General features: G+C 45.1%; 1 protein-coding gene across 2 annotated transcripts in view; it reads right to left on the reverse strand.

Annotated features, from left to right (window-relative positions):
• Window positions 1–12,165: 12,165 nt before the first annotated feature.
• Window positions 12,166–23,053, reverse strand: part of LOC139266020 (dynein light chain Tctex-type protein 2B-like) — a 118,666-nt gene continuing 107,778 nt past the window's right edge. For both annotated transcript variants that reach the window (XM_070883786.1, XM_070883785.1), the window contains exons 4-6: window positions 22,350–22,419; window positions 15,704–15,767; window positions 12,166–12,364 (exon numbers count right to left, since the gene is read on the reverse strand). In XM_070883786.1, the coding sequence (XP_070739887.1) occupies window positions 12,317–12,364; window positions 15,704–15,767; window positions 22,350–22,419 (182 nt within the window). In that variant the 3' untranslated portion in view covers window positions 12,166–12,316. The remainder of the gene's footprint in view (window positions 12,365–15,703; window positions 15,768–22,349; window positions 22,420–23,053) is intronic.

Consider the following 23,053-nt stretch of genomic DNA (forward strand, 5'->3'; position numbering starts at 1 on the left):
CCCTGAAAGTTGAAGACTGCCAAATAACGAAAGACTTGCATTTATATAGCGCCTTTCACAACCTCAGGACGTCTCAAAGCTCTTTATAGCCAAGGATGTACTTTTTTTGGAGTGTAGTCACTGTTGGAATGTGGGAAACGAAGCAGCCAATTTGCACACAGCAAGCTCCCACACACAGCAATGTGATAATGACCAGATAATATGTTGTAGTGATGTTATAGCAGCGCATTTGGAAAGAGGTGACATGATAGGTCCAAGTCAGCATGGATTTGTGAAAGGAAAATTATGCTTGACAAATCTGGAATTTTTTGAGGATGTTTCCAGTAGAGTGGACAAGGGAGAACCAGTTGATTTGGACTTTCAGAAGGCTTTCGACAAGGTCCCACACAAGAGATTAATGTGCAAAGTTAAAGCACGTGGGATTGGGGGTAGTGTGCTGATGTGGATTGAGAACTGGTTGGCAGACAGGAAGCAAAGAGTAGGAGTAAATGGGTACTTTTCAGAATGGCAGACAGTGACTAGTGGGGTACCGCAAGGTTCTGTGCTGGGGCCCCAGCTGTTTACATTGTACATTAATGATTTAGATGAGGGGATTAAATGTAGTATCTCCAAATTTGCGGATGACACTAAGTTAGGTGGCAGTGTGAGCTGCGAGGAGGATGCTATGAGGCTGCAGAGTGACTTGGATAGGTTAGGTGAGTGGGCAAATGCATGGCAGATGAAGTATAATGTGGATAAATGTGAGGTTGTCCACTTTGGTTGTAAAAACAGAGAGACAGACTATTATCTGAATGGTGACAGATTAGGAAAAGGGGAGGTGCAACGAGACCTGGGTGTCATGGTACATCAGACATTGAAGGTTGGCATGCAGGTAAAGCAGGCGGTTAAGAAGGCAAATGGCTTGTTGGCCTTCATAGCGAGGGGATTTGAGTACAGGGGCAGGGAGGTATTACTACAGTTGTACAGGGCCTTGGTGAGGCCAACCTGGAGTATTGTGTACAGTTTTGGTCTCCTAACTTGAGGAAGGACATTCTTGCTATTGAGGGAGTGCAGCGAAGGTTCACCAGACTGATTCCCGGGATGGCGGAACTGACATATCAAGAAAGACTGGATCAACTGGGCTTGTATTCACTGGAGTTCAGAAGAATGAGAGGGGATCTCATAGAAACCTTTAAAATTCTGACGGGTTTAGACAGGTTAGATGCAGGAACATTGTTCCCAATGTTGGGGAAGTCCAGAACCAGGGGTCGCAGTCTAAGGATAAGGGGTAAGCCATTTAGGACCGAGATGAGGAGAAACTTCTTCACCCAGAGAGTGGTGAACCTGTGGAATTCTCTACCACAGAAAGTTGTTGAGGCCAATTCACTAAATATATTCAAAAAAGAGTTAGATGTAGTCCTTACTACTAGGGGGATCAAGGGGTATGGCGAGAAAGCAGTAATGGGGTACTGAAGTTGCATGTTCAGCCATGAACTCATTGAATGGTGGTGCAGGCTCGAAGGGCCGACTGGCCTACTCCTGCACCTATTTTCTATGTTTCTATGTTGATTGAGGGATAAATATGGGCCCAGGACACTGGGGATAACTCCCCTGCTCTTCTTCGAAATAGTGCCATGGGATCTTTTACATCCACATGGGAGAGCAAACAGGGCCTCAGTTTAATGTTTCATCCAAAAGACGGCATCTCCGACAGTGCAGCGCTCCCTCAGTACTGCCCCTCCAACAGTACGGCGCTCCCTCAGTACTGCACTGGGAGTGTGAGCCTAGATTTTTGTGTTCAAGTGTCTGGTGTGGGACTTGAATCCACAACCTTCTGACTCAGCAGTCCAATTAGTTCCGCTCCTTGGCTCTTTCCCTATATCGCTGCAATTTTTCTCAATGTGCTTGAGATTCCCTCACTCCTGATGTGTGTGTGAGAGAGTGGGGAATCGACATCTTCAAAATTGAGGGACGTACTTAATAAATTGAAAATGCTCTGAGATATTCATAGAATCATGCAGCACAGAAGGAGGCCAGGCTCCCTGAATGAGCTTTCCAATTAGTCACCTGTTCTTTCCCCATAGCCCTGTAAATATTTCCTTTTCAAATATTTATCCAATTCCCTTTTGAAAGTTCTATTGAATCTGTATCCACCACCCTATCACGCGGTGCAATCCAAATCCTAACCACTCGATGCGTAAAAATGTGGCTCCTCATGTCGTCTCCGGCTCTTTTGCCAAACACCTTAAATCTGTGCCCTCTCATTGTTGACCCTTCAGCCATTGGAAACAGTTTTTCTTTATTTACACAATCTAAATCCTTAATGATTTTAAACACCTCTATCAAATATCCTCTCAGCCTTCTCTTCTCCAAGGAGAACAACGCCAGCTTCTCCATTCTATCCACATAACTGTAATCTCTCATCCTTGGAACTATTCTAGTAATCCTCACCTTTCCTAATTCACGACCTTCTTAAAGCCTGTTGCCCAGAAACCCTCTTCGCATGGAGTGACTAAAACCTGGAATAGGCTCCCGGTCGGGGAGCGGAGGTGTAAGGGCAATCGGATGATGTAAGGGCAACAAGAATGAAGCTCGGATAGCTGTCAAGCTTGCCTCACCTACTTATCTGTCTGATCCCTTGAACTTTGAGGTTTGGTCAGATTATAGTCTCTGTTCAACCAGAAAATAGCAATCTTAAAACTCCCTTTACATGTCCCTGGACATGTCATTATTCGATGCCGTGACTACTAGTTTAGAGCTTTTAGTTGCCACCCATTCATTTCATGCTGAGATGAGAACAGAGCAAGAGGCTGCATTCACTTTTGAAGTTTTAGGCGGAGGATTTTCTCTGGTCGCTACAGAAGAACAGACTTCCATTTATACAACACCTCACCACATCTTGAAAATGTCTCAAAAGTATCATGCAACAAATTGCTTTGAAGTACAGTGACTATTATGTAGGCAAGCGATAGCCTGCAAATTAAGAGTTGGCTACATTGGTACACAAATTCCTCATACATCTACATTTTATTACAGACATTTATCTCAGTTATTTTAAGAGGGTTAATTGCACAACTTAGGAAGACGAGGTATTTATATGGCGCTTTCCCCAAACTCAAGACATCCCAAAGCACTTTGCAACCAACTTTTAAAGTGTAATCACTTTTGTGATGTAGGAAACACGGCAGCCAATTTATGCTCAGCAAGCTCCTACAACAGCAATTAAATAAATGACCAGACTGTTTACTTTAGATATTGGCACAGGACACTGGGGATAACTCCCCCGCTCTTCTTCAAAATAGTGCCATGAGATCTTTTGCACCCACCTGCATGGGCAGACGGGTGTAAAGCCTCATATGATAAACGGCACCTCCGACAGTGCAGCGCTCCTTCAGTACTGCACTGGGAATGTCAGCCTGTATTATGTGCTCAAGTTTCTGCAGTGGGACTTGAACCCACAACCTGCTGACACAGAGGCAAGAGTGCTATTTGACAATTCGGAAACATAGAAAATAGGTGCAGGAGTAGGCCATTCGGCCCTTCGAGCTTGCACCGCCATTCAATAAGATCATGGCTGATCATTCCCTCAGTACCCCTTTCCTGCTCTCTCTCCATACCCCTTGATCTGTTTAGCCGTAAGGACCATATCTAACTCCCTCTTGAATATATCCAATGAACTAGCATCAACAACTCTCTGCGGAAGAGAATTCCACAGGTTAACAACTCTCTTGAGTGAAGAAGTTTCTCCTCATCTCAGTCCTAAATGGCCTACCCCTTATCCTAAGACGATGGCCCCTAGTTCCGGACTTCCCCAACATCAGGAAAATTCTTCCCGCATTTAACCTGTCCAGTCCCGTTGGAATCTTATAAGTTTCTATGAGATCCCCTCTCATCCTTCTAAACTCCAGTGAATAAAGGCCCAGTTGATCCAGTCTCTCCTCATATGTCAGTCCAGCCATCCCTGGAATCAGTCTGGTGAACCTTCACTGCACTTCCTCAATAGCAAAAACGTCCTTCCTCAGATTGGGAGACCAAAACTGAACACAATATTCCAGGTGAGGCCTCATTAAGGCCTTGTACAACTGCAGTAAGACCTCCCTGCTCCTATACTCAAATCCCCTAGCTATGAAGGCCAACATACCATTTGCCTTCTTCACCGCCTGCTGTACCTGCATGCCAACTTTCAATGACTGATGAGCCATGACACCCAGGTCTCGTTGCACATCCCCTTTTCCTAATCTGCCACCATTCAGATAATATTCTGCCTTCGTGTTTTTGCCCCCAAAATGGATAACTTCACATTTATCCACATTATACTGCATCTGCCATGCATTTGGCCACTCACCTAACCTGTCCAAGTCACCCTGCAGCCTCTTAGCGTCCTCCTCACAGCTCACACAGCCACCCAGTTTAGTGTCATCTGCAACCTTGGAGATATTACACTCAATTCCTTCATCTAAATCATTAATATATATTGTAAAGAGCTGGGGTCCCAGCACTGAGCCCTGCGGCAGTCCACTAGTCACTGCCTGCAATCTGAAAAGGACCCGTTTATCCCGACTCTGCTTCCTGTCTGCCAACCAGTTCTCTATCCACATCAGTGCATTACCCCCAATACCATGTGCTTTGATTTTGCACACCAATCTCTTGTGCGGGACCTCGTCAAAAGCCTTTTGAAAGTCCAAATACACCACATCCACTGGTTCTCCCTTGTCCAGTCTGCGAGTTACATACTCAAAAAATTCTAGATGATTTGTCAAGCATGATTTCCCCTTCATAAATCCATGCTGACTTGGACCGATCCTGTCACTGCTTTCCAAATGCGCTACTATTTCATCCTTAATGATTGATTCCAACATTTTCCCCACTACTGATGTCAGGCTAACCGGTCTATAATTACCCATTTTCTCTCTCTTTTAAAAAGTGGTGTTATATTAGCTACTCTCGCGTCCATAGGAACTGATCCTGAGTCGATAGACTGCTGGAAAATGATCACCAATGCATCCACTATTTCTCGGGCCAGTTCCTTAAGTACTCTGGGATGCAGACTATCAGGCCCCGGGAATTTATCGGCCTTCAATCCCATCAATTTCCCTAACACAATTTCCTGCCTAATAAGGATATTCTTCAGTTCCTCCTTCTCACTAGACCCACTGTCCCCTAGTACATCCGGAAGGTTATTTGTGTCTTCCTTCGTGAAGACAGAACCAAAGTATTTGTTCAATTGGTCTGGCATTTCTTTGTTCCCCATTATAAATTCACCTGATTCTGGCTGCAAGGGACCTACGTTTGTCTTCACTGATCTTTTTCTCTTCACATATTTATAGAAGCTTTTGCAGTCAGTTTTTATGTTCCCTGCAAGCTTCCTCTCGTACTCTATTTTCCCCCTCTTAATTAAACCGTTAGTTGAATTCTAAATTTCTCTCAGTCCTCAGGTTTTTTGCTTTTTCTAGCCAATTTATATGCTTCTTCCTTGGTTTTAACACTATCCTTAATTTCTCTTGTTAGCCACGGTTGAGCCACCTTTCCCGTTTTATTTTTACTCCAGGCATGGATGTACAATTGCTGAAGTTCATCCATGTGATCTTTAAATGTTTGCCATTGCTTATCCACCGTCAACCCTTTAATTATCCTTTTCCAGTCTATTCTAACCAATTCATGCCTCATACCGTCGAAGTTACCTTTCCTTACGTTCAGGACTCTAGTTTCCGAATTAACTGTGTCACTCTCCATCTTAATAAAGAATTCTACCATATTATGGTCATTCTTCCCTCTTCCCCAAGGGGCCTCGCACAACAAGATTGCTAATTGGTCCCTTCTTATTACACATCACACAGTCTAGGATGGCCAGCTCTCTCGTTGATTCCTCGACATATTGGTCTAGAAAACCATCCCTAATACACTCCAGGAAATCCTCCTCCACCACATTGCTACCAGTTTGGTTAGCCCAATCAATATGTCGATTAAAGTCACGCATGATAACTGCTGTACCTTTATTGCACACATCCCTTATTTCTTGTTTGATGCTGTCCCCAACCTCACTACTTATGTTTGGTGGTCTGTACACAACTCCCACTAGCGTGTTCTGCCCTTTGGTATTCCGCAGCTCCACCCATACCGATTCCACATCATCCAGGCTAATGTCCCTCCTTACTTATAATTTCCTCTTTAACCAGCAACGCCACCCCACCTCCTTTTCCTCTCTGTCTATCCTTCCTAAATGTTGAATACCCCTGGATGTTGAGTTCCCAGTCTTGGTCACCCTGGAGCCATGTCTCCGTGATGCTAATTAAATCATATCCGTTAACTGCTATCTGCGCAGTTCATTTGTCCACCTTATTCCGAATACTCCTCGCATTGAGACACAGAGCCTTCAGGCTTGTCTTTTTAACACACTTTGCCCCTTTAGAATTTTGCTGTAATGTGGCCCTTTTTGATTTTTGCCTTGGGTTTCTCTGCCCTCCACTTTTACTACTCTTCTTTTTATCTTTTACTTCTGCCTCCATTTTATTTCCCTCTGTCTCCCTGCATAGGTTCCCATCCCCCTGTCATGTTAGTTTAACTTCTCCCCAACAGCACTAGCAAACATTCCCCCATGACATTGGTTCTGGTCCTGCCCAGGTTTGTACTGGTCCCAGTACTGGAAGGACAGACAATGGAAAAGGAGGTGGCGCAGCACTGTTAATAAAGGGTGAGATCAGTGCATTAGTGAGAAACGATATTGGCTCAAAAGATCAAGATGTTGAATCAGTTTGGGTGGAGATAAGGAATAATAAGGGGGAAAAGTCTGCTGGTGAGCTTAGTCTATAGGCCCCCTAACAGTAGTTACACTGTTGGAGTATAAATCAAGAAATAATGGGGGCTTGTAAAAAAGGAACGGCAATAATCATGGGCGATTTTAACTTTCATATTTATTGGAGAAAGCAAATTGGCCAGGGTAGCCTTGAGGAAGAATTCATAGAATGTATCCTGGATAGTTTCCTTGAACAGTACATTGCGGAACCAACCAGGAAGCAGGCTACCTTAGATCTGGTACTGTGTAATGAGTCAAGATTAATAAACAATCTCCTAGTAAAGGATCCTCTAGGAATGAGTGACCATAACATGGTTGAACTTCAAATTCAGTTGGATGGTGAAAAAGTTGGATCCCAACCAGTGTCTTAAGCTTAAATAAAGGAGACTACAAAGGTATGATGGCAGAGTTGGCTAAAGTGGACTGGGAAAATAGATTAAAGTATAGGACGGTTGATGAGCAGTGGCAGACATTTAAGGAGATATTTCATAATACGCAACAAAAATATATCCCAATGAGAAGGAAAGACTGTAAGAAAAGGGATAACCATCCGTGGCTAAGGAAATAAGAGATGATATCAAATTGAAAACAAGGGCATACAATGTGGCCAAGACTAGTGGGAGGCCAGAGGATTGAGAAATTTTTAAAAGCCAGCAAAGAATGACAAAAAGTAATAAAGAGTGGGAAGATAGATTATGAAAGTAAACTGGCACGAAATATAAAAACAGATAGTAAGAGTTTCTACAGTTTCATAAAAAGGAAAAGAGTGGTTAAAGTAAATGTTGGTTTCCTGGAAGATGAAACTGGGGAATTAATAATGGAGAACAGGAAAATGGTAGAGGCATTGAACAAATATTTTGTATCGGTCTTCACGATAGAAGACATTAAAAACATTCCAATAGTGAATAATCAAGGGGCTATAGGGAGGGAGGAACTTAATACAATCACTATCACTACCCTAAAGAAGTAGTACTCGGTAAAATAATGGGACTAAAGGCAGACAAGTCCCCTGGACCAGATGGCTTACATCCAAGGGTCTTAAAAGAAGTGGCTGCAGAGATAGTGGATGCATTGGTTGTAATCTACCAAAATTCCTTGGATTCTGGGGAGGTCCCAGCGGATTGGAAAACCGCAAATGTAACGTCCCCATTTAAAAAAGGAGGCAGACAGAAAGCAGGAAACTATAGACCAGTTAGCCTAACATCTGTTGCTGGAGTCCATTATTAAGGAAGCAGTAGCAGGACATTTGGAAAAGCATAATTCAATCAAGCAGAATCAGCATGGTTTTATGAAAGGGAAATCATGTTTGACAAATTTGCTGGAGTTCTTTGAGGATGTAACGAGCAGGGTGGATAAGGGGGAACCAGTGGATGTGGTGTATTTGGATTTCCAGAAAGCATTCGATAAGGTGCCACATAAAAGATTACTGCACAAAATAAAAGCTCACGGGGTTGGGGGTAATATATTAGCATGGATAGAGGTTTGGCTAACTAACAGCAAACAGAGAGTCAGGATAAATGGGTCATTTTCTGGTTGGCAAACAGTAACTAGTGGTGTGCCGCAGGGATCGGTGCTGGGACCTCAACTATTTACAATCTATATTAATGACTTGGATGAAAGGACTGAGTGTAATGTAACCAAGTTTGCTGATGGTACAAAGATGGGTGGGAAAGCAAATTGTGAGGACATAAAAAATCTGCAAAGTTATATAGACAGGCTAAGTGAGTGGGCAAAAATTTGGTAGATGGAGCATAATGTTGGAAAATGTGAGGTTATCCACTTTGACAGAAATAATAGAAAAGCAAATTATAATTTAAATGGAGAAAAATTGCAAAGTGCTGCAGTACAGAGAGACCTAGGGGTTCTTGTGCATGAAACACAAAAAATTAGTATGCAGGTACAGCAAATAATCAGGAAGGCAAATGGAATGTTGGCCTTTATTGTAAGGGGGATAGAGTATAAAAGCAAAGACGTCCTGCTACAACTGTACAGGGTATTGGCGAGGCCACACCTCGCGTACTGCGTACAGTTTTGGTCTCCGTATTTAAGGAAGGATATACTTGCATTGGAGGCTGTCCAGAGAAGGTTCACTAGGTTGATTCCGGAGATGAGGGGCTTGACTTATGAAGATAGGTTGAGTAATTTGGGCTTATACTCATTGGAGTTCAGAAGAATGAGGGGTGATCTTATCGAAACGTATAAGATAATGAGGGGGCTTGACAAGGTGGATGCAGAGGGGATATTTCCACTCATATGGGAAACTAAAACTAGGAAACAGTCTCAGAATAAGGGGCCGCCCATTTAAAACTGAGATGAGGAGCAATTTCTTCTCTCAGAGAGTTGTTAATCTGTGGAATTCGCTGCCTCAGAGAGCCGTGGAAGCTGGGTCATTGAATATATTTAAGGCAGAGATAGACAGATAAGGGAATAAAGGGTTATGGGTATGTGCAGGGAAGTGGAGCCGAGTCCATGATCATGTTGAATGGCGGAGCAGGCTCGAGGGGCCAAATGGCCTACTCCTGCTCCTATTTCTTATGTTCTATCCACTGAGCCACAAAGCTGACACTTCATGATGACTTTATCAGCCAATACTTGGGCACATGATCCTGGCTGACACTCCAGTGGCAGCACTGAGGGAGTTGCCCCGCCTCATCTGCTCACTCAGGTGGACATAAATGATCCCTTGGCACTATTCAAAGAAGAGCAGGGGAGTTCTCCCTAGTATTCTGGCCAATATTTATCCCTCAACCAACATCACTAAAACAGACTTGCTTATTGCTGTTTGTGGGAGTTTGCTGTGTGCACATTGGCTGCTGGACGATTGCACTTCAAAAAGTAATTAATTGGCTGTAAAGTGCTTTGAGATGTCTGGAGGTAGTGAAATGCACTATATAAATCCAAGCCTTCTCCCATTTCTGAATCAGATCCATGCCCTTGCCAGTTCTTGCACCTTCTTCCCTTGAGCTGAATGAACAGGCAAACCTTGTGTGAAATTTTCTATATAAATGCGAGTCTATCAACTTTACCAACAGCAATTTCTCGGTGTATGAGTTTATGTCCTAAACACAGTGGGGAGAATTCCTCCGATTGCTACTTATAGTGAAACTGTAATGGTATTTTCTTAAGGAAATCCTTCTGCTTTATTTATATTTTTTTTATACACACAAAAGCAACGCTTGCCTTGTGAGAATGATCTTCACAACTTTTTCCAGACAGTTTCATACATTTTCTATTTTTGGCACAGAATTATCCCACACAGCACTAACTCGTGCAGTATGCTATGCGTAACTGAGAAATCCTAGACGACAGCTCAATAGTTCCAAAATCTTTTGTCTTTTGATTCTCCTTGACTGGTTCCCTTGTACCATTATTCGGTCTACTACTTTCAGTCCCCTATTGATTGCTTTCTGAGCTGATCAGCAGGGAGTGTGACTGAGTTAAACCAGTTTCCAATGTGCTCCTCACCTCCATTTGTAACCCCAGGGCTTAGGGATCGGACTGCCAGCTTCTCATTCCACAATGCAGCACCTGCACCTACACAGGCTCCTCATCCTATTCTGCTGTTTCATCCATATAAACATAGAATGTGCAGCACAGAAAGGCCATTCGGCCCAACTTGTGCGACTGTTTATGCTCCACACAAGCCTCCTCCCACTGGTACATCATCTCACCCTCTCGGCATAAGCTTCTATTCCTTTCTCCCTCATATATTTATCTAGCTTCCTCTTAAATTCCCCTGTGGAAGCGAGTTCCACATTCTCACCACTCTCTGGGGTAAAGAAGTTTCTCCGGAATTCCTTATTGGAATTATTAGTGACTTGTAAGCTCACAAGTTTACAATGAGGAAAGGACATTTGTTCCATCAAACCTGCTCCTTCCACAGTCCATGTGTGACTCTACAACCATGGGCTTCCACCTTACCCCAGATATCTGGGGAACTGCCTAAGAAGAAGCAGCAGCATCAGTGTGCTCCCGGCGAAGAGACTCGAAGTGTTCGCCGCCTTCTCGGATGCTTCTCCTCCACTTTGAACGGTCTTGGATCAGGGCTTCCCAAGAGTCGGTGGGAATGTTACATTTTTTCTCAAGGAGGCTTTGAGGGTATCCTTGAAGCGTTTTCTCTGCCCCCTTTGGGATCGCCTGCCGTGATGTAGCTCGGAGTAGAGTGCTTGTTTCGGGAGTCTAGTATTGGGCATGCGAACAATGTAGCCCATCCATCGGAGCTGATCGAGCGTGGTCAATAAGAGCATAAGAATTAGAGCACAGGGAAGCCATTCGGCCCCTCGAGCCTGATCCACCATTCAATAAGATCATGGCTGATCTTTGACCTCAACTCCACTTTTCTGCATTATCCCCATATCTCTCGATTCTCTTAATATCCAAAAATCTATCGATCTCTGTCTTGAGTATACTCGCTTCCTAACCTCGAGTGAATCAAACGGATCTATTAGTGGAGGTGAAATGGGTTTTCAGCGGTACCTTTGTTTCCACTCGCAACCCAATGCTCGAAGAACTGGGGCTTAAAGGGTTAAATTATGAGGCCAGGTTGCATAACCAAAGCTTGCTTTTCCTTGGGTTTCGAAAGTTGAGGAGTGATCTAAGCGATGCACCAATCTGGTGATATCTGCACTGTAGCCCTTCCCTGGCCAATACATCCCTGCTGAGATGCAGTGCTCAGCAGTGAACGCAGTGCTCCAGATGCAGTCTGACAAAGGCTACGTCCAGCTGCAGCATCACTTCCTCGCTGTTGAATTCCAAAACGAATAAGGTGGTTCTGATTTTCCTTCCTCATTAATAAACAGAAAGAGTTAAGGCAATTTATTTTTGGCGTAAGCAGAATTTTTTTTTAAAAAAGGGTAGATTTTCCTGGGTGCTTCCTGGTCCATCGCTGGACAGGAGCATCAGATGGTTTGGGTGTGTACCAATGCACCCTCGAAGCTGCGCGTGCGCACGGCCGGGCAATAACTCTGCACAGTATGGTGCAGGCCGTCACAAGCTTTCCCATTTGAAATACCGCACGCACGCAGAAATTTAAAGGGATGGCGCATTGAAATAAACAGGCTGCGCACAACAATGACAAGTTAGAGAGAACATTGGTGTGTACCCTCTATCATAATTGGCAGTGGATGATTTTCCGATTCAGAAGAGGTGGCGACACCCAGAATTGTTAATCTGTCACTTGTCTTTTTTAGATGCCAACAGACATGGTGCACATTTTCCCACATTACAACAGCGACTACACTCCAAAAGTACTTTATTGTCCGTAAAGCACTTTGAAATGTCCGGTGGTCGTGAAAGGCGCTATATAAATGCAATTCTTTCTTTCATTCCGTGTACAAACTTTGTGCAGAGTATATAATTTGATCAGGGACAACCTGATCAGAATTTGAAAAGAATCACTGAATATTTCTTTATTCATGGTGCAAGCTCGTACATTACACAATGTTTTACTATAAAACCTATTGTACAAATGCAAAAACTCTTAACATATTCACATAAGGAAGACATTTAATGTCAGCACTGGTCCGGTAAAATCCCTGAACTCTGCTAATAGTAGTAGCAGCCAAAGGCAGCAGCGACACAGAACAGGCTGTCCTGAAAGCAGACAAACCAGATTAATATTAGTAATGAGGCATATTACATAGTCAACATACAGTCATTGCTATCACTCTACAAGGCATTGGTCAGAGTAGAGCCCTTAATTGACACTGACACTCCCAATGCAGTAATGAGGGAGCGCTGCACTGTCGGAGGTGCCATATTTACGTTAAACCAAGGCCCCGTCTGCCCTCTCAGGTGGATGTAAAAAATCCCACCGCCACGATTTCGAAGTAGACCAAGGGAGTTCTCCCTGGAGTTTTGGCCAATATTTATCCCCTCAACCAACATCTAAAAAAAGATTATTTGGTCATTATCACATTGTTGTTTGTGGGAGCTTGCTGTGTGCAAATTGGCTGCCGCGTTATGCTCCTCCAGTGCTATGTGGGAAGTCAGGGACACTGGAACATGTGCAGGAAGTGTATTCTGCCGCAGCACTTGAGACCGCATTGCGGCACTGGAGCTGCGCATGGATTCACTGTGGAGCATCCGCGATGCTGAGGATGTCGTGAATAGCACGTTTAATGAGTTGGTCACATCGCAGGCAAAGGTTACTCAGGCAGATAAGGAATGGGTGACTATCAGGCAGAGCAGTGGAAGGAAGGTAGTGCAGGGGTCCCCTGAGGTCAGCCCCCTCGAAAACAAATACACCGTTTTGGGTACTGTTGGAGGGAGATGACTCATCAGGGGAAGGCAACAGCAGCCAAGTTCATGGCACCATGGGGTGGCTCTGCTGCACAGGAGGGCAGGAAAAGAGTGGGAGAGCTATAGTGGTAGGGGATTCTATTGTGAGGGGAATAGATAGGCATTTCTGCGGCCACAATCGAGACCTTAGGATTGTATGTTGGCTCCCTGGTGCAATGGTCAAGGATTTCTCGGAGCTGCTGCAGGACATTTTGGTGGGGGAGGGTGAACAGCCAGTTGTCGTGGTGCATATAGGTACCAACGATATAGGTAAAAAAAAAAGGGATGAGGTCCTACAAGCTGAATTTAGGGAGCTAGGAGTTAAATTAAAAAGCAGGACCTCAAAAGGTAGTAATCTCAGGATTGCTACCATTGCCACATGATAGTCAGAGTAGGAATTGCAGGATAGCTAAGAGGAATAAGTGGCTTGAGGAGTGGTGCAGGAGGGAGGGATTCAAATTCCTGGGACATTGGAACCGGTTCTGGGGGTGGTGGGACCAGTACAAACCGGACGGTCTGCACCTGGGCAGGACCGGAACCAATGTCCTCGGGGGAGTGTTTGCTAGTGCTGTTGGGGAGGGGTTAAACTAATATGGCAGAGGGGTGGGAACCTGTGCAGGGAGACAGAGGGAAGTAAAATGGGCGCAGAAGCAAAAGCTAGAAAGAAGAAAAGTAAAAGTGGAGGGCAGAGAAATCCAAGGCAAAAATCAAAAAGGGCCACATGACAGCGAAAGTCTAAAGGGACAAAGTGTGTTAAAAAAACAAGCCTCAATGCGAGGAGTATTCGTAATAAGGTGGACGAATTAACTGCGCAGGCAGCTATAAACGAATATGATATAATTGGCATTACGGAGACATGGCTCCAGGGTGACCAAGGCTGGGAACTCAACATCCAGGGGTATTCAACATTCAGGAAGGAAAGACAGAGGAAAAGGAGGTGGGGTAGCGTTGCTGGTTAAAGAGGAAATTAACACAATAGTAAGGAAGGACATTAGCTTGGGTGATGTGGAATCTGTATGGGTAGAGCTGCGGAATACCAAAGGACAGAAAACGCTAGTGGGAGTTGTGTACAGACCACCAAACAGTCGTAGTGAGGTTGGGGACAGCATCAAACAAGAAATTAGGGATGCGTGCAATAAAGATATAGCAGTTATCATGGGCAACTTTAATCTACATATTGATTGGGCTAACCAAACTGGTAGCAGTATGGTGAAGGAGGATTTCCTGGAGCGTATTAGGGATGGTTTTCTAGACCAATACGTCGAGGAACCAACTAGAGAGCTGGCCAACCTAGACTGTGCAATGACAAAGGACTAGAATTTGGAAGCTGGAGGTGAGGGAAGGATCTGCCATTAGTACCAACACTCCTCCATAACTGATACTTCGGTGATAGGCATGAGCATCACAGGATTCTCAGATGCAAATACTCTGATGTAGAGTTGGCAACGTACTTTGATGGGGCCAGCAACCGACAGGCTAAACCAGAAACATTTAGTACCAGTCCATCAGCCCTGGAGGCTCCGTTTAGCATTGTGCTGTTGCTTCCCACATTTGATTGCGGCACTAAAGAGCCGACGAGTTGGCAGATTCAGATTGTTCCTGCCCCTCCCTCCATCGCCCCCGGGCGAGGGGAGGGAACACTCGAAGTAGGTTCCTGCTCCTGATCATTATCCGGTAACCACTCCCGGAAGTGTGCGGACATCAGCGCGAGAGTGAGATTGGGTTCGACTGTGATGTCCCTCATGGTCGGCAAGTCTGTCAACATTCACTGTCTACAGTCCCAGGGGAAGTTGTCCTGGTAATATTGTGGATATGCTACTGGACTAGTAATCCAGAGGCCTGGAGGTAGTTCAGAGAAGGTTCACGAGGTTGATTCCTGGGATGAAGGGGTTGTCTTATGAGGAAAGGTTGAGCAGTTTGGGCCTGTACTCATTGGAGTCTAGAAGAATGAGAGCTGATCTTATTGAAACATATAAGATTCTGAGATTGACAGGATAGATGTTTCTCCTCGTGGGGGCAAAGTTTCAGAATAAGGGGTCGCCCATTTAAGACGCAGAATTTCTTCTCTCGGAGGGTCGTGAATCTTTGGAATTCTCTACCCCAGAGAACTGTGGAGGCTGGGTCATTGAATATATTTAAGGTGGAGATAGACAGATTCTTGAACTATAGGGGAGTCAAGGGTTATGTGGAGTGGGCAGGAAAGTGGAGTCGAGGCCAAGATCAGATCATCCATGATCTTATTGAATAGTGGAGCACGCTCGTGAGGCCGTATGGCCTACTCCTGCTCCTATTTCTTATGTTCTTATGTAACCCAGAGAACATAAGTTTCAATCCCATCACATTGTAGGCTAATCGATAATGATTGCTGTGACTCGCCAACAACTCCATTATCGTTGTATCATGCAACTACCAGGATGATCGGTGAACTAGATGGACCTTGGTCTTACTTTGTCCAGCAATTCCTACATGCCTAAGTTTGGGCACTGGTGGGATCCCAAAAAGAGTCAGCATCTTCAGGAGAGGGGAACACGAGTGGAAATTTAAAAAAAATTCTATTTGACCCGCTAAAGGGAAGCAGTGGGAAAACAATTCCTGGTCTGGAGGAGATCGATCCCTCACACTCCGCAGCATCAACGTACTGCCTACACTTACATTCACGTACACTTCCTGCGCAAAGTTATCCGTGTCAGCATCCCAGAAACACCGTGCAGCCATTCTAAAAGAAAATAAAGACCGGTTTTGATATAGCAACAACAACTGGCATTGGTATAACGTCTTTAACGTAGTAAAAAGTCCCAAGGCGCTTCACAGAAGCGATTATCAAACAAAATTTGACACCAAGCCACATAAGGGGATATTCGGACAGGTGACCAAAAGCTTGGTCAAAAAGATCAGTTTTATGGAACGTCTTAAAGGAGGAAAGGTAGAGGTGGAGTGGTTTACTATGCTGAGGACAATCTCCTCTCTGCTGTCCTCCTTTAAGAGAAAGTTTAAATGAAGGGCAACTCGATCACGGCCATGAATCCGTTCCTTCCCACACTCCATGTAACCATTATTCATTCTCAGCAGTGTCTCCTTTCTCTTGTCACTCACTCTCTGTATGCTCTCTCTCAGCTGGGTTGCCATAATAGGACTGTTTCCCCCCACCCCCCGACCGTAGCTACGTTGGTGCTCACAAGGATCATCAGCTGGGAAATCACAATGTCTACAATCCCAGATCCACCATCCGTTAGTTTAAATGGATGAGCAATGAGGGGCAGCGAGCCTGGGAATTTCCGACCGGTGCTCCCTGCGATCATCAATCTCTGCCGGGACCACCTAACCGTGCAGCCAGCCCTAATGTCAATTGTATCCCCCCCACCGCCCGCCACGATATTTATGGGTAAAATATAAAATGGAGCTTGTCTAATACAACAGAATTTAATACGAGGCTGGATCATTGACTATATTTAGGGTGGAGATAGACAGATTTTTGAGCGGTAAGGGAGTCAAGGGTTATGGGGAGCGGGAAGGGATGTGGAGCCGAGTCCAAGATCAGATCAGCCATGATCTTATTGAACAGTGGTGCAGGCTCGAGGAGTTAAATGGCCTACTTCTGCTCCTATTTCTTACGTTATGTAATTCACAGCACAGAAACAGGCCTAACTGGTCCGTGCCGGTGTTTATGTTCCACACGAGCCTCCTCCCACCCCTCTTCATCTCACCCCATCAACATATCCTTCAATTCCTTTCTCCCTCATGTGTTTATCCAGCTTCCCCTTAAAGGCATCTATGTTATTCGCCTCAACCACTCCCTGTGGTAGCAAGTTCCGTATTATGAAGACTGTTTTCCAAGCATATTCGCTTTGCTTCTATATTAGGGCAGACTTTAAACCAGAACTGAAAGTCCTTGGTGATAGCATCCACCCATAAAGCTGATAAATAGGCACCAAAACAACCCGTGAGATGTAAGACAGCTGTACAGAGTAGCAATAGAATGTGAAATATGCATCGGGATTCACTGAAGGGAAGGAATTGATCACTGACCTTTCCCTGAAATTGTTAGTAACCGGACTAATCAGATACTTTTCGGAACAATATATTCTAACCATATCAGCTGTGGTTCAACGGGTAGCACACTTGCCTCTGAGTCAGAAGGTTGTGGATTCAAGTCCCACTCGAGACTGGAGCACAAAAAAAATCTAGGCTGACACTCCAGTGCAGTACTGAGGGAGTGCCAGCACTGTCAGAGGGGCAGTACTGAGGGAGCGCCGCACTGTCGGAGGGGCAGTACTGAGGGAGCGCCGCACTGTCGAAGGGGCAGTACTGAGGGAGCGCCGCACTGTCGAAGGGGCAGTACTGAGGGAGCACTGCACTGTCGGAGGGGCAGTACTGAGGGAGCGCTGCACTGTCGGAGGGGCAGTACTGAGGGAGCGCCGGCACTGTCGGAGGGGCAGTACTGAGGGAGCCGTACTGTTGGAGGGGCAGTACTGAGGGAGCGCCGCACTGTCGAGGAGCCGTCTTTCGGATGAAATGTTAAAGAGGCCCCGTCTGCTCTCTCAGGTGGACGTAAAAGATCCCATGGCACTATCGAAGAGGAGCAGGGGAGTTATCCCCGGTGTCCTGTGCCAATATTTATCCCTCAAACAACCTCACAAAAACAGATTATCCTGTCATTATAATTTGCTGTTTGTGAGAGCTTGCTGTGCGCAAATTGGCTGCTGCATTTTCTACATTGCAACAGTGACTACACTTCAAAAAACAGTTCATCGTAAAGCGCTTTGGGATGTCCTGATGTCAAGAAAGATGCTGTAGAAATGCGACAGCTGTGAAGAGGGCGACTGGATTAGACATCATCATAACCCATGTCGGTGATTGGAGCGCGGGCAGGTACATCAGTAGCGGCGAGGTCGGGGCGGAGGAGCGGCGAGGGCCCAGGGGCAGCACGGGCCAGCCCACACTGCGATATGTGTGCACACTAGGTCCGTGCAGCAGAGCTGGTCTCGAGTCGTCTTGGTTAATCCTTGCCACGGGACCAAGATCTAGCTCTGTCAAGCCCTTGTGGTGGCTGGTGTGCAACGACCACCACACGTCAATAAAATCCACGCACAGGCATCTTCAACCCTTCAGGATGGAGTTCGGGACCTGGAATATTAGGTCCTTGATTGAAACACCTGTGAACTGATCCCTTTTTGGCGTGGAAGCAAGTCATCCTCACTAGGAGGATGTAGAAATGCAAGTTCTTCCTTAATTGTGTAGAGAACAGGCAGGAGGATAGATTGGAGAAATTCTTTAAGAGATCTCAGACGCCATAGGAAATGGGAAATCTGCAACACTGCTTCAAATTAAACCGCTGTAGTAACACAGGCTCAAACTAACAAAACAATGCATTTAGGATTGATATTAGGAAGTCTTTCCACATATAGAGTTTTGAAAGGTTTTTTATTAATTCGTTCCTGGGATGTGGGCATCGCTGGCAATGCCAGCATTTATTTCCCATCCCTAATTGCCTTGGAGAAGGTGGTGGTGGTGAGCCGCCTTCTTGAACCGCTGCAGTCCGTGTGGTGAAGGTGCTCCCACAGTGCTGTTAGTGAAGGAGTTCCAGGATTTTGACCCAGCGACAATGAAGGAACGGCAATATATTTCCAAGTCAGGATGGTGTGTGACTTGGAGGGGAACTTGGAGGTGGTGGTGTTCCCATGCACCCGCCCGCTGCCCTTGTCCTTGTAGATGGCACACACTGCAGCCACGGTGCACCGGTGGTGGAGGGAGTGAATTTTAAGGTGGTGGATGGGGTGCTGATCAAGCGGGCTGCTTTGTTCGCCTGTTTGGGAGGGCAGGTACTGAAATATTATTTCCCTGATTGATGAATTGCTAATAAGGGGAAATATTTTTAGCATGAGCACGAGGAATCTCACAGGAAGCTATTAAAATTGAAATATATTACGATAAGTGACTATGATGAAGCCAATCCAATCAGGATGTTTAATGGGGAATTAAGATAAACCTTTGATGATGAAAACATTCAAGGTTGTGGGGAAAGAACAGGCAAATTAAAACAGCCCAGATGGGGAAATAACTCCAGCGCAAGTACACTGGCTGAATGGTCTCCTCCTGTCCAGCAGTTCTGATGATTACACAAGAAAAAGGAGGGAGGTAAGGAGTGCCACAGTTCTTTAAGACCTTTAAAGGTAAGAGGAAAACCAATGGATCTAGTTTATTGGGATTTTCAAAAAGCATTAAGTAAGGTGCCAACCAAGAGGTTATTCCACAAAATTAGGACTCATGGGATTGGGGATAATATGTTAGCATCGATTGAGGATTGGTAAAAGGACTGAAAACAGAGAGTAGGAATAAACGTGTTATTTTTGCGTTGGCAGATTATAACTAGTCTTGCGGGGTGCCGCAAGGATCGGTGCTTGGGCTCAGCTAGTCGCAATCTCGACCAATAACTTCGATGAGGGGACCGAGTGCAATGTATCCAAGTTAGGTGGGAAAGTAAGCTGTGAGGTGGACGCAAAGGAATGGGCAGGAACATGGCAGATGGAATATAGTGTAAAGTTATCCACTTTGGTGGGAAAAATAGAAAAGCAGAATATTTTTTAAATAGAGAGAGACTGGGAAATGTTGGTTCAGATGGACATGAGTACCCTTGTACACAAATCACAGGAAGTTAACATGCAAGTACAGCAAGCAATTAGGAAAGCAATTATGTTGGCCTTTATTACAAAGAGATTGGATTATAAGAGTAAAGAAGTCTTACTACAATTATATAGGGCCTTGGTGAGACGACACTTTTTGGACTGTGTACAGTTTTGGTCTTAGAGGGAGTGCAACAAAGATTGACTAGACTGGATCCTGGGATGAGGGGATATGAGGAGAGATTGAGTGGACTAGACCTATATTCCCTAGAGTTTAGAAGAACGAGAGGGGATCTCATTGAAACATGTAAAATTCATAAACGGCTTGACAGGGTAGATGCTGAGAGGCTGTTTCCCCCTGGCTGGGGAGTCTAGAACTAGAGAACACAGTCTCAGGATAAGAGGTCGGCCAGTTAAGACGGAGATGAGGAGGAATTTTTTCATGGGGAGGTGAATCTTTGTAATTCTCTACCCCAGGGGGCTATGGTGGCTCAGTCACTGATGATTTTCAAGACAGAGGTCAATAGATTTTTGGATGTTAAAGGAATCAAGGAATAGGGGGATCGGGCGGGAAGATGGAGTTAGGTTGCAGATCAGCCATGATCTTATTGAATGGAGGAGCAGGTTCGAGGGGCCGAGTGGCCTCCTCCTGCTCCTATTTCTTATGTTCTTAAAAATAGAAGACGGTGCAATGAATCTTGATTTCAACAGAGTGATGAGGAAAAGTGTGTAGGATAGCTTGTTTGGAGCATGGGTGGAGCAAGAGAGCTAAATATAAAGGAACACTGACCATGGTAGTAATCATAAAAAAGAGGTTTTAACTGGAGGCTAAAAGAAAAAAGGAACTTGGATTTATATAGCACCTTTCATGACCAGCGGACGTCCCAAAGCACTTTTCAGCCAATGAAGTACTTTTTGAGCTGCAGTCACTGTTGTAATGTAGGACACGCGGCAGCCAATTTGTGCACAGCAAACTCCCACAAACAGCAATGTGACAATGACCAGATAACCTGTTTTTGTTATGCTGATTGAGGGATAAATACTGGCCCGAGGATACTGGGGATCACTCCCCTGCTCTTCTTCGAAATAGTGCCATGGGATCTTTTACGTCCACCCGAGGGGACAGACGGGGCCTCGGTTTAATGTCTCATCCGAAAGACGGCACCTCCGACAGTGCAGCACTCTCTCAGCACTGCACTGGAGTATCAGCCTGGATTTTTATGCTCAAGTCCCTAGAGTGGGACTTGAACCCACAACTTTCAGACTCAGAGGCGAGAGTGCTACCCCCTGAGCCACGGCTGACACTCTAGGGAGAAGAATCAAACAACAAACTTCTTCTTGTACAATGTCGAGTGAGACAAGGAAAATGCTAAAATGACCCTCCCAGTTATGTTGACAATGTAGTTGAGATTCCCTCCCTCCTAATGTGTGTGTGTTTGTGTGTGTGTGTGAGAGAGAGAAAGAGTGGGGAGTCGACATCTTCACACATCAGGGACCTACAATATATAAATCAAAGATGCTCCAAGATACTCATAGAATCATAAAGCACAGAAGGAGGCCGTTCGACCCATCGTATCTCTGCCAGCTCTCTGAAAGAACTATCCAATTAGTCCTACTCCCTCTCCCCGACGCACAGTAAAAAAAAAAATCTACTTTTCACGTTTTTATCCAATTACCCTTTTGAAAGTTACTATTGAATCTGCTTCCAGCACCCTTTCAGGCAGCACATTCCGATCTATTCGGTGAACAAGGTGAATATTGGAAGCATGATTCAAATTGAAATAACTCACCCAATGCCTCCGCGATGTTATCGTTTTGTAGCTTGGTCTGTGTTGAGTTAGTGGGTGTCATCGGCTGCCATTAGAGGGCGATTTAACTGGCCTCAGCACCAAGTCTGGAAGGAGCAATCAGCTGCTGTGGCCGATCCTGCTCGCCCTCCAGTGGTCACTGCTGGAAAGTGCAGCTGCGTGATGCTCTCCTTGCCAAAACGCCCACCGATGTCACGGTCGAAGCTCACACAAGGATAAATAACTACTAAGGCAAGGTAAAAGCATACCCGAGCAAGGAGAGATCGCCTTGCGGCGAGGAGGGAACGAGGAACACAAAGAATCACGTGAACAAACAGAAAGCAAATGAAGATAACCACAGAATCATAGAATAGTACAGCACAGAATGGCCACCTTCTGTGCTACAAGGATTCAATGACTAACAAGGAGCATCTCCTAGTGGCTTAGTTGGTAGCACCTCACCCCTGAGTCAAAAGGTTGTGGGTTCAAGACTTGAGACATCAGCACCAAATCGCAGCTGACACTCCGGTGTAGTACGGAGGGAGTGCAGCACTATTGGAGGTGTCGTCTTCTGGATAAGACATTAAACCGGAGGCCTGTCTGCTCTCTCAGATCCTACAGCCACTATTTCGAAGAGGAGCAGGGGAGTGACTACTCTTCAAGAAGTATTTAATTGGCTATAAAGCGCTTTGGGATGTCCAGTGGTCATGAAAGGCACTATAGATATGAAAGTCTTTCTTTCGGTCTTCAATTTATGAAGTAGGAAGTATTAATATTTATTAAGATATCGACTCCCCACTCTTTCTCTCACACACACACAGAAGTGAGGGAATTTTGACTATAGTTTCAACATATGTGGGAATTTATTTTAGCTACGAGTAGACAACTTACTTCACTCCTTCACCCCTCTGCTCTCCAATAACGACCTGTACCACCAGTTTGTATCTCTCAAACGCACATTCTGCGGAAACAGGACACAATCTCTGATGAATCATTTAAACATTGTTTTTTGAACACAGGCTTCTGAGGGCAGAACTAATAGAAACATAGAAAATAGGTGCAGGAGTAGGCCATTCGGCCCTTCGAGCCTTAAGAACCATTCAATAAGATCATGGCTGATCATTCACCTTAGTACCCCTTTCCTGCTTTCTCTCCATACCCCATGATCCCTTTAGCCGTAAGGGCCATATCCAATTCCCTCTTGAATATATCCAATGAACTGGCATCAACAACTCTCTGCGGAAGAGAATTCCACAGGTTAACAACTCTCTGAGTGAAGAAGTTTCTCCTCATCTCAGTCCTAAATGGCCTACCCCTTATCCTTAGACTATGTCCTCTGGTTCTGGACTTCCCCAACATCGGGAACATTCTTCCTGCATCTAACCTGTCCAGTCCCGTCAGAATTTTGTATGTTTCTATGAGATCCCCGCTCATCCTTCTAAACTCCAGTGAATACAGGCTCAGTCGATCCAGTCTCTCCTCATATGTCAGTCCAGCCATCCCAGGAATCAGTCTGGTGAACCTTCGCTGCACTCCCTCAATTGCAAGAACGTCCTTCCTCAGATTAGGAGACCAAAACTGAACACAATATTCCA

This window comes from Pristiophorus japonicus, chromosome 6 (assembly GCF_044704955.1).
Source record: "Pristiophorus japonicus isolate sPriJap1 chromosome 6, sPriJap1.hap1, whole genome shotgun sequence".
NCBI classification, from domain to species: Eukaryota; Metazoa; Chordata; class Chondrichthyes; family Pristiophoridae; genus Pristiophorus; species Pristiophorus japonicus.